The 12,677-nt window shown below is 45.2% G+C and overlaps 1 protein-coding gene across 1 annotated transcript in view; it reads right to left on the bottom strand.

Moving 5' to 3' along the window:
- The window catches only part of LOC147124856 (FRAS1-related extracellular matrix protein 1-like), an 883,765-nt gene that overhangs the window by 697,654 nt on the left and 173,434 nt on the right, over positions 1 to 12,677 (bottom strand). The window contains exon 7 of the mRNA XM_085994045.1: positions 918 to 1,026. Coding sequence (XP_085850171.1) covers positions 918 to 1,026 — 109 coding nt within the window. The remainder of the gene's footprint in view (positions 1 to 917; positions 1,027 to 12,677) is intronic.

Below are 12,677 nucleotides of genomic sequence, written 5' to 3'. Positions count from 1 at the left end.
GGTAGGTGGTTGGCGCCACCTCAGTGAGAATAGGTCCTTCCATTTTAATTTTAATTTGACAAAAATCTATCTAAGGGGTTAAGTTAGAGTTTGGTGCTGACTCCCATTACAATGATGTTCATCAGCTATGTATATAATTGTAGGTTGTCATTTATCTTGACTACCTTTCTTTTACTACCTTTCTTTTGAGGTCCTTACTTGTTTTGTTGAGCTTTAGTGGCGTTCAAAGTAAAAACTTTTTTTTCCTTAATTTTTTCTGGATTAACCTTTCCCATTGATTCTATGGGAGTGTGGGACTGAGCACGACTGCTCCATCAAAGAGCCGGCACAGGCACCACCGGCCACGTGTCCTCCTTCTGTGCTGTTAGGTTTATGATTCTATGATTCTATGATACCTGGGTTTTTGGGGTCCAATCTCCCCATTTGTTATACTAAAAATAAACCCCCAACAAAAAAAAACAGGTTTTTAAATTGCCAATAAAAACTGACTTTAATGATGCTTGAGAAATATAGCTTGAGAAACAAATACTTCACATATCGGGTTGTCAGCTCAAACAGGTGCCTGGCAACAGGTGAAGGTGGAACCCAGTCAAAACATTCAACAGAGAGAAGGACAGACTAAAGAATAAAGGGCTGACATTACGCTATGGGTTAGAGTTAACACATCTGCTCAATCTACATTAATAATGCTAGGGGCCACTTAAATCATTAGCATATGTTACAATCAAACCCTTGCACATTTTGTGTGAAAGCAGTTCTAAACTGGCCAGAAGATTGCCCGTTGCACCAATTGAACAGGGATCAGTGAAAGTGACCAACACTGATCTCCTGGCCCTTGCATGCACCTATTGTGGACTAAACCCTTCACTCAGCAAATCTCTCCCCACTGATATTCAGTTTACCAGATTCAAGCTCACCCATGTTCCAGGAAACTCTGGGAGCATTGGTATCAGCTGTCCTTATCGAGATGTGCACCATGATTGGTGCACTTTTCCTGAAGTAGAAATCGTGAACTTCAAATTCTACCTGTTGCAGAAATAGAGTCGAGATCAAAGCCGTAATACAAATGAGAGCAACATCATAAACTATGGAAAGGTAAACCTAGCCAGCCCTACTCACTACTTTCCAAACTAGGGAAATATGGACCTCTCTGAAATACTCCCAACACCCAAAGCCTGAGGGACTGTGGAAAGAAACAAAGTACAAAACCGTCACACACATAGTTGAAACTAAGCATGATCTAAATGCAAAATTGTTTCCCTATGTTACTCTGTGCTTACAATATATAAAAACATGCTTTACAAATATGTGCGCACATTTATAAAGTTAAAATGGAAAATGGGAGTGGCTTCCCGATATGTCTTTCTAGCGGCCAAGGATCCATGCCACGAGGAATCACTTGTAAAATTTACTCTTGCATGTTTGGAATTTATTCACATGGTACAAATTGAATGCTTCTTGGACGCACCAAACATTCATACCCATAGTCATGACAGTAGGGCAGTTTGCTTCCAGGGAACACTCAGTTCCTGGCATAAAGCAGAGGGAAATGTTACAGAGACCGGGCACAATGTCTGCATTCAAAATGCCTGGAATCCGCTGAGTGGGGTGGTTACACTCCAAATAGGTACCGAACTGCGGAGGAGGGGCAGGGGGTGCCTAACAGTGCCTTCCACCTCATTTCCCAATAGGCACTCATTAGGACGGGCAAGCAGAAGAAGTTTGTATGTGATTGTCTCCAATTCTAAGTAGTTTGTATGTGATCCTCTCTGATTATAAGAAGTTTGTATGTGATCCTCTCCAATTATAAGAAGTTTGTATGTGATCTTCTCCAATTATAAGAAGTTTGTATGTGATCTTCTCCAATTATAAGAAGTTTGTATGTGATCCTTTCCAATTTTAAGATGGCCAAACTGTAGAAAATTAGAACAGGCAATTTTCTAGGCCATGACCCACTTCCACCTCTACAATGACCTGGACATTGATTTCTTCTCAAAATCCATATCACTGGGCAGAAAGGATGAGGGAGCCATTCCACCGGCACTGCCACCTGACATCAGTGGCCTTGTATCGATGTATGGAACTTCCCGAGACCCAGGGCCCGATTTTGTGGATTGTGTGGGAAATGGTTGGAATCCTCCGAATGTGAGGTTCTGACACACAAAAAAATGGGTCAGCCAGCTGCACGCAATTTTCCCTCAAGTGGCCAATTAATTTCCAGCATGTGGGCAGCCTTGCTAATTGTCCATTTCCAGTCAGGAAGCCCCACAGTATGATGTCATCATTCCTGGTGCTTTCAAGGTCCACAGCAAGCATTGCTTCCTCTGTTGGCTTCCAAACGAACCATACAGGATGGCAGAGGAGCCTACAGCAGCTGTGGCCAGTGCCAGACCCCGAGCTGCCTCCAAATTCAACGAAGCTTCACTGCAGGCATTATTGGATGGAGTTAGGGTCCACAGGGAGGTCCTCTTCCCTTGGCCAGGCAGGAAGAGGCCTCCCACTGAGACCAAGGCTGTTTGGATGCAGATGTCAACTCGAATATGCATGTAACCTTGGCATCACATCTCTAACTCCTTCCTCTACTCCCCCGCAGGACCATCCAGAGCCCCCGTCCCCACTGTGGAGGAGGAAGAGGCTGTGCAGCCAGACTCCTCAGAGGAAGCTCCAACCTCTGAGGGCACAGCGTCAGCAGAAGTAAGCGCACCCAGCACCAGTACAGACACTCACACCACGGGGGGACCTTCGGGAGATAGAGTAGTGTTGTCACCTGGTGTTTCACAGCTCACAAGTGAGCCTCAGCAGATTCTGGAGACAGGGACAGCAGTGGAGAGTCCTCGTCGGAGGGCGCAGGACTCTGCCAACTCAGTTCAGCTGCGCTGCATGTCGACCCTCTGCCTCTGGGTCCATCCGCAAGAGAAGAGGTGATGGATCTCCATGCACAGATGCCGGAGTCTCTGGCAGGTATTGTCTCCAGGGTCGCTGCAAGTGTGGAGCGAATGGAGGAGTCCATAGCGACCATGAGCAGAGCCTTTGTGGAGTCATTGGCGCAGGAACGCATCACCGTGGTAAGGTTGGCAACCTCCATGGAGGAAATAACTCGCCAGGGTACGGAAAACATGGTGAGTGCTCATAAGAGAATGACATCTCTTGAGGAGCGTTGGCCATCTATTGAACAGAGAAACCAGACCTTCATGGAAGTCCTTCTGAGTAGGACTGCCAGTGCAGATACGGGTCCCCATGGCCCCCTAAAGCGCAGCAAGGTGCTCTCAAGCCACTTCCAAGCGCTGGCCCCTTCTGGCCTGTGCAGCTTCAGGTGAGTGAGCAGCAGCCTGGTGCTCCTGGTGCTCATCCTGCTGTTCCTGGTTCTGCTGCTGCTGTCTCTGCTGCTGGAGATCCTCTAATGGCAAGAAGGGAAGGAAAAAAAGGCGTCCCATACTTCTGGTAGATGCCTCCGCTGAGGAAGCGCTGAGTGAGGGTGGGGAGAGGGGCTTCCCAGGAGATCACATTGGAGAAGTGTGCGAGGCTCCAACCTTCCACAGCTGTGCCTAAGCCTTGAAAAAGTAGCCCCAAGCCTGCAACAACAAGGTCCTTCAACATACAAATGCTGTCCCTTTAAATCGCAGCTTTCCCGAATGACCTGCAGCTGAGAGCAAGCAAGCCGGCAAGCTTCACGCCAGGTTTCATCAGCGGGGTTCCCCGCAGGCGTGTTTAGCGTGGGGAACCCCTGAAAATCAAAAGGGCACCCTAAAATGGCATTAAACATGCCAATAATTGGTGATCAGGGTCCCGACGGCCAGTCCCGCCAGCGGTGGGCGGGACTGATTTGGGTCACAAAGAAATGGCGATCCGAAAGTCAGACGGGGCGGGGAATCAGGCGGGGGGGTCGCGACCCCCTATTTCGGCGATTTTTGGCCCCCGCCCGCATGAAAACCCACCCGACTGCTGGCAGAAAATCGGGGCCCCAGTGTTTACAGGTCATGCCCGGTTTTCCTACCCCCTCCAGTGTACTCCCAGCCAATTTAAGTTGGGAATGTGCCTTAGTCCCAAAGAAGTGTGTTTTTTGGCAAATTAGAATGAAGAGCAGTTCAGAAATAGGAGGTTTCAGACAGGGTAGAAATACAAATCAGACTACAGTGGGTTTGGACTGCATGTGCGTAAATGCACGGAGTGTGGAAAATAAGATTGGTGAGCTGCAGGCATGAGTTACCATATGGGATTATGATAATGAAGACTTAGCTCAAACAAGAGGAGGAATGGGAACTTGATATTCCTAGCTACAATATATTCAGGAAAGATAGAGAAGGAAAAAATGGATGGGGGGTGGCAGTGTTGATCAAATATACTGTTATGCCCTGGAAAGGGAAGATGCATTTGAGGGTTCACAGACAGAATCTATTTGGTTCAAATTAAGGAACAATAGAGGAGTTATTATGCTGCTGGGTGTTTACTATAGACCACCAAATGCTGGGAAGAGGATAGAGGAGCAAATCTGCTGGCAACTTGCAGAAAAATTTTAAAACAATCGAGTAGTGATAATGGGGGAACTGCAATTACCCTAATATAGACTGGGGAAAAGAGTGTAAAGGGCAAAGAGGGGGAGTAATTCCTGAAATGTGTGCAGGAAAACTTTGTGGATCAATGTGTTTCCGGCCCAAGAAGGAAGTGCCGGATCTAGTTCTGGGAAATGAAGTGGGGCAAGTGGAGCATGATTCAACAGGGGAAGCATTTGGGAAACAGCGATCACATTATCATTAAGTTTAGAATAGTTGTGGAAAAGGACAAGGAACAATCAAAGGTGAAAATGCTCAACTGGAAGAGGGATTAATTTCAGTGAGTTGAAAAGGAATCTGGCCCAGGTGGATTGGAAGCAAAGACTTGCAGATAAAACAGCGAATGTGCAATGGGAGGCCTTCAAAGCTTGGGTACAGAATAGACACACTCCATTGCAGAGGAAAGGAAGGGCATCCAAAGACAGAGCTCCCTGGATGACTAAATAAGTAGAAGTTAAAATGAAACAGAAAAAAAGGCTGAGGAGGAGCGGGCCGAGCCGGGAACCAGAGCAGAGGCCAGTAAATAAAGAGCGGGTTTGGAGAGGGGCCTGAACTCACTACGAGCAGTCGAGGAAGAGCGGACCAAGCCGGGAACTGGAGCAGAGAAAGGAAAAAATTCCAGGAGTCCAAAAAAATAAGGTGTGATGTCACAGGACAGCAGGTAGGTGATTGGCTGGTGAGTATTAAGGTTCTTTTTTCTCTCTAACCTAGGACAGTGGTTTAAACCAGGATCAGGAAACTATAACATACTGTATTAAATTTATAGCTTAACTAATTAAACTAATTAATATAACTATAAATAATCTGTGATTAAAGACTTTAACTAATTAAATAAATAAAATAAGTCTAGACTTATTTGGGAGGAGGCAGCGGACCTGGGCGAGACCAGAGCAGGAGCAGAGCGAGAGAGGCAGCAACTCAACAGAGGCAGAATCCGAAAGAGTGATGTCAGAGTAGAAAAAGTGAAGTCGGCACAAGGGAAGGAGCTGATTGGTGAGTAGTTGCTGAGTGTTTTTTTAAGTGTTAAGTTTATTTCTGCTAATTTAGTTCTTAGTCTTTTAAATAGAGGCATGGCAGGGCAGCTCAGTCCCATGGAGTGCACATCCTGTGCCATGTGGGAAGTCCTGGATGCTTCGCGTAGCCTTGACGACCACATGTGGGGGAAGTGTCGCCAGCTACAGCAACTCAAGCTCTGGGTTTCGGAGCTTGAGTGGCGGCTGGAGTCACTGCGGTGCATCCGCGAGGCTGAGAGTTACGTGGATAGCACATTTCTGGAGGTGGCCACCCCGCAGCTTAAGAGAATGCAGGCAAAAAGGGTATGGGTGACCGCCAGACAGAAGAGGAGGACCAGGCAGGTAGTGCAGGAGTCCCTGGAGTGCATCGCACTCTCCAACCAGTATTTGGTGCTGAGTACTGGTGAGGGCGATGGTTCCTCTGGGGAATGCAACCAGAGCCAAGTCCACAGCACCACGAGTGGCTCAGCTGCACAGGGGGAGGAAAAAGAGTGGAAGAGCAATAGTGATAGGGGATTTGATAGTTAAGGGAGCAGACAGGCGTTTCTGCGGCCGGAGGTGTGACTCCAGGATGGTATGTTACCTCCCTGGTGCCAGGGTCAGGGATGTCACTGAGCGGCTGCAGGACACTCTGAGAGGGGAGGGTGAACAGCCAGAGGTCGTTGTCCTTTTCAGTACCAACAACATAGGCAGAAAGAGGGATGAGGTCCTGCAGGCAGAGTTTAGGAAGCTAGGAGAGAGATTAAAAAGCAGGACCTCAAAGGTAGTAATCTCCGGATTACTCCTGATGTCACGTGCTAGTGAGTACAGGAATAGGAGGATAGAACAGATGAATGCGTGGCTAGAGAGATGGTGCAGGAGGGAGGGCTTTAGATTCCTGAGGCATTAGGACTGTTCCTGGGGAAGGTGGGACCTGTACAAGCCGGACGGGTTACACCTCAACACAGCCGGGGCCAATATTCTCACGGGGAGGTTTGCTAGCGCTGTTGGGGAGGGTTTAAACTAGCTTGGCAGGGGGATGGGCTCCAGCATATAGGAGTAGAAAAGAGGAAGAAGGTGCATAATTGAGTGAGTGTGTTGGATAGTACTAGAGAAGAAAGTAGTACTAGAGGCAGACGTAGTACCATATTAGAAAGGAGCAGACTGAGAAAGACTATGAAAAATTCAAAAATGGGTTTAGAATGCATGTACGTAAACGCATAAAGTTTGGTGAATAAGGTTGGTGAGCTACAAGCACAATTAGCCGTGTGGCAATATGATGTTGTGGCAATAACAGAAACGTGGCTTAAAAACGGTGAGGAGTGGGCATTTAATATTCAAGGGTACAAGGTGTTCAGAAAAGATAGGGAAGGAAAAAAGGAAGGTGGGGTGGCAGTGCTGATTAAGGAAGACATTGTAGTTTTGAAAGGGAGGATATTCTTGAGGGGGGTCAAGGACAGAATCCATTTGGTTAGAGTTGAGGAGCAAAAAGGGTGTGATCATGCTATTGGGGGTATTCTATAGGCCTCCAAATAGTGAGAGGGAGGTAGAGGAACAAATCTGCAGGGAAATCGCAGAGATATGCAAGAGCTATAGAGTGGTGATATTGGGGACTTTAATTACCCAAATATCGATTGAGATAATGTTAGGGTAAAGGGAAATGAGGGGGAGGAATATCTGAAATGTGTTCAGGAGAATTTCCTTGACCAATATGTTCTTGGCCCAACTAGGAAGGAGGCATTGCTGGATCTGGTGCTGGGGAATGAGGTGGGCCAGGTTGACCAAGTGTCTGTGGGAGAACACTTGGGTACGAGTAATCATCGTATCATAAGATTTAGATTAGCAATGGAGAGGAGCAAAGAACTTCTAAACTAGAATAGGGCTAAACTTCAATGGGATGCAAAAGGATCTAGCCAGGGTAAAATGGAACCAAAGACTGACAGGAAAAACTGTAATGGAACAATGGGTGATCATTAAGGAGGAGATGTTCCAAGTACAGGCTAGGTACATTCCAACAAGAGGGAAGGGTAAGTGAACCACAGCAAGGGCTGCTTGGATGACGAGGGAGATAGAGAAGATGATGAAATGAAAAAAGAGGGTGTATGATACATGTCAGGTGAATTCTTCAAGGGAGAACCAGACCAAATACAATAAGTTGAGAGGGGAAGTGAAGACGAAAATAAGATTGGCAAAGAGAGAATAAGAGAGTAGAATGGCGGTTAACATAAAAGGAAACCCAAAAATCTTCTACCAGCATTTAAATAGTAAGTGGGTAGTAAGAGGCGGGGTGGGGCCTATTAGAGGCAAAGAAGGTGATATATGCTTAGAGGCACAGGGCAAGACTAGAATACTCAATGAGTACTTTGTATCGGTGTTTACTAAGGAGGTGGATGCTGACAAAGTATCGGTAGAAGTGGAAAAGGTAGAAGCAATGGAATGGGTGTAAATTGATAGACAGGATGTTCTAGAAAGGCTGGGTATGCTTAGAGTGGACAAGTCACCTGGTCCAGATGGCTTGCATCCCAGGTTGCTAAGGGAATTGGGGGAGGAGATAGTGGAAGGGCTAGCCATAATTTTCCAATCTTCCCTAGATGCGGGGAGGTGCCTGAGGATTGGTAAGTGGCAAATGTGAAATCATTGTTCAAGAAAGGGTATAAGGAAAATCCGAGTAACTTTCGGCCGGTCAGTTTAATATCAGTGGTGGGTAAAGTTTTAGAAACAATAATCAAGGAAAAAGTTAACGGGCATTTGGAGAGGATTAAGCTAATTAAGGAGAGCCAACACTGATTTGTAAAAGGCAGATCGTGTTTGTCTAATCTAATTGAATTTTTGATGAAGTAACAGGAAGGACTGATGAAGGGAATGCAATGGATGTTGTCTACATGGATTTTCAGAAGGCGTTTGACAAAGTGCCACATAGAAGGCTGGTTAACAAAATTGAGGCTCATGGAATAGGTGGGTCAGTGGCAGCTTGGCTAAGGAATTGGCTTAAGGACAGAAAACAGCGAGTTGTGGCTGTTTTTCAGACTGGAGGATGGTAGACAGTTGTGTTCCCCAAGGGTCAGTGCTGGGGCCACTGCTTTTTTTTTGATATATATAAATGACCTGTGTAAGATCAATTCCTCCCCCCCCCCCACGGTAAAAATATTAGACTATGAAATATAAAAACCCAGAACTGCAGAGCCCGCAAAAAGGTCTCGGCAATAAAGGGTTAATTCAAACATTGCAGCCAAAACTACAAATATAAAAGAACATCCGCATATTCATGTACCTTAAGGGGTTACATTGTCCACCTTAGACCTTGGCCCCCGAATAACTTGTTTCAGTGCAGGCCTAGACAATGGGCCGGGCCTTGAACCTTTTGAATACAAATGCTAACAGAAACCAACAACTTCGCATATGCAGTCACTTTGGGACAGTTGCATTGTCAGAAAGGAATCTCTAATCAATGAACAATACGAGGGACATTAGCCATCAAGTGTTCTCTGCTAGGGACAATTCACACATTTTGATACGGCCATCGCATGTTCAGGAGGGGCCAGGAAATACTGCAAGTTGGTTTTGGTTTAAAGTAAGATCACTTCGAAGGCAGTGGTGTGGGAAGCTAATGGCAGAACAGTGAACAGAAAGATTCGGACCTACAATCAACTCCAAGAGACAGGCGATCGAGAATGGTGATTATATGTTTCAGCCAAATCATCGAGGGGGCTTTTATGATCGAGTCTGTGTAAGTTTGTGAGTTTCAGTCAGATCACAATAAGGGTTTTGTGATTGAGTCTGGGTAACTTTATATGTAACAGTCAAATCGCGGATGGGTTTAACTGTGTCATATTGTGTCTATGCAAATGACCCTTGCGTAGAGGTTTGTATTTTGGGGTTGTTAGCCTGATATAAATCGTAGGGATTTATACTGGGGAAGTAATTGTGTGTGTGTAAACGAACGAATCAAAGGTTGAGCCAAAACCCTGTGCCGTGTGTATTTTGTTCTTATAAATCCTGATGTCCAAGAACTGTGTGTAACGGGGGACCAATATCGGAGAAAACCCTTTACACCTGGATATTGGAATACAGAGTAGAATTTCTAAATTTGCCAATGACACCAAACTTGGGGGTATGGCAAGCAGTGAGGATGATACCAATCGACTGCAACAGGACACAGAAAGGCTAGGAGAATGGGCAGACAAGTGGCAGCTGGAATTTAATACAGAGAAGTGTGAGGTAATGCATTTTGGCAGAAGGAACAGGGAGAGGCAATATACACTTAATGGCACAGTTTTAAAGAGTGTGCAGGGAGAGAGGGACCTGGGAGCTAATGTGCATATGTCCCTGAAGGTGGCAGGACATAGTGAGGGAGTGGTTAACAAATCATCATAAATAGAGGTATTGAGTACAAAAGTAGAGAAGTTATGCTGAACCTTTATAAAGCACTGGTTAGGCCACAACTGGAGTATTGCATCCAGTTCTGGTCACCACAGTTTAGGAAAAATGTGAAGGCCCTTGAGGGGGTGCAGAGGAGATTTACCAGAATGGTTCCGGGGATGGGGGATCTTAGCTACGAGGACAGGTTGGAGAAGCTGGATTTGTTTTCATTAGAGCAAAGGAGGTTGAGGGGTGATTTGATAGAGGTGTACAAGATTATGCCGGGTTTGGATAGGCTACACGGGGAAAGACTGTTCCTACTAAGTGATGGTACATGGACTAGGGGACACAGATTTAAGGTTTTGGGCAAGAGATACAGGGGGGACATGAGTGGTGATGACCTGGAAATTGCTGCTGACGGAAGAGGTGGAAGTGGAGACATTCAATGCTTTCAAGGGGAGACTGGATAGGCACTTGAGGGAAATAAACTTGCAGGGCTACGGGGATAGAGCGAGGGAATGGGACAGACTGGATTGCTCTACAGAGAGCCGGCATGGACTCGATGGGCCAAATGGCCTCCTTCTGTGCTGTTATGACTCTATGACATCAAGTTCATAATACAGTAGAGAATCAAGCTGGATACAGAAAGTGCAGAGGAGAACTGAAAAAGGAAATAAGAGGGGCAAAGAGAATGTATTAGAAAAGATTAGCGGGTAACATAAAAGGGAAGAAAAAAGTATTTTATAAATATATAAAGAGTAAAAGGATAGTTATAAGAAAGGTGGGACAGATTAAGGAACAAAAAGGAAATCTAGTGGAGGCAGAGGGCATAATTTCATAGCTTGCGGATGACACAAAACTTGGAAATGCAGTAAACGGTGATCAGGATAGTAGCAGATCTCAGAAGGACATAGACAGACTAATGAAATGGACAGACACTTAACAGATGAGATTTAATGCAGAGAAGAGTGAAGTGATGCATTTTAGAAGGAAAATGAGGAGAGGCGATATAAACTAAATGGTAATAATTTGAAGGGATTGCAGAAACAGAGACCTGAGGGTTCAAATAGACAAACCTTGGAAGATGGCAGGACAAGTTGATAAAACATAAAGGATCCTTGGTTTTATAAATAGACGCACAGAGTACAAAAGCAAGGAAGTCATGTTAAAGTATTATAAATCACTGGTCAGACCTCAGCTAGAGTATTGTGTCCGATTCTGGGCACCACACTTTAGGAAGGATGTCAAGGCCTGGGAGAGGGTGCAGAAGAGATTTCCCAGAATAATACCAAGGATGGGGGACTTCAGTTATGTTTAGTGATTAGAGAAGCTGGGACTGTTCTCCTTAGAGCAGAGAAGGTTAAGGGGAGATTTGATAAAATTGTTCAAAATTAAGAGGAGTTTTGAAAGAGTAGATAGGGAGAAACTGTTTCCACTGGCAGGTAACCAGAGGACACAGATTTAAGATAATTGGCAAAAAAGCCATGTGGTGATGAGGAGAATTATTTTAATGCAGTGAGTTGTTATGATCTGGAATGCATGGCCTGAAAGGGTGGTGGAAGCAGACTCAATAGTAACTTTCAAAATAGAATTGTATAAATACTTAAATAGGAAAAAATTGCACGGCTATGGGGACAAAGCATGGGAGTGGGACTAATTGGTCGCTCTTTCTGCGAGCTGGCACAGGAACAATAGGCCGATTGGCCTCCTGCTGCGCTGTATGGCTCTATGATTCTATGAACGAGTGCAGCTTGCCTTCACATCTGCATGTATCCTATGCTGCTACTTTACTGTAGCATTCACATTTTACCTTCCTGCTCGGACTAGGACACCTGCGATTTTTTGCCTCTGTCACCTCAGTTACATAATTGGGAATCGCCTATTGCACCAAATATCTACTCATGCTATTTTTGAATCAGAAAACAATTTCCCCAAAAATTGCACACTCCTGTGTGCTAAAGGATCACGAATACAATTGGCTTGTTTTTCTTTGTTTGTATTAATGAAATCGTATCCTGAGGAATTATACATTTCTAAATATTATGGGCCTACATTTCATTCGTGGGTTATAAATTTAAAGTAAAAGCAGGTCGTTCTCCCTTTTTTCTTGAACAGAGGGAAATGTGGCCCAAAATGTTTGAAAGTATTAAAACTTCAACATTGTAATCTTCCAGTCGAACATAACTGTACCTACTTACATAGTTAGATTGTATTTACAGCTTGGAATCAGGCCATTCGGCCCAACTGGTCCATGCTGGTGTTTATGCTCCACTCGAGACTCCTCCCACTCCTCTACATCCAACCCCATCAACAGATCCCTCTATTCCCTTCTCCCATCTAGCTTTCTCTTAAATGCATCTATGCTATTCATCTCAACCACTCCCTGTGGTAGCGAGTTCCACATTCTCACTGCTCTCTTGGTAAAGAAGTTTCTTCTGAATTCCCTATTGGATTTGTTATTGACCATCTTATATTGATGCTCCTAGTTCTGGTCTCGCCCACAAGTGGAGACATCTTCTCTACGTCTAATAATAATTGTAAAGGCCTCTATCAGCTCAATATTCTCTTTTCTTGCTTTTAACATCTGATAAACTGGGAGGTTCTGTCGAAATCAATCAGGTCAAAACTGGGTGGACAGAGAGTGAACAGTCTGAGCAGGTGTATGCAGAGATTGACTCAAGCGACAGAATGGGGGAATTTTAGTATAGGTGAGTGGGTGGGAGTGGGTGCAGGTAGGGGGTTAAATGAGGAAGAATTGGAGCGTGTCGGGAAGCCG

This window comes from Somniosus microcephalus, chromosome 1 (assembly GCF_052327205.1).
Source record: "Somniosus microcephalus isolate GS21.2 chromosome 1, FLI_Smic_1.0, whole genome shotgun sequence".
Classification (NCBI taxonomy): Eukaryota; Metazoa; Chordata; class Chondrichthyes; order Squaliformes; family Somniosidae; genus Somniosus; species Somniosus microcephalus.
Note: the sequence above shows the minus strand (reverse complement) of the source record. Positions and strands in the feature narration are given on the sequence as shown.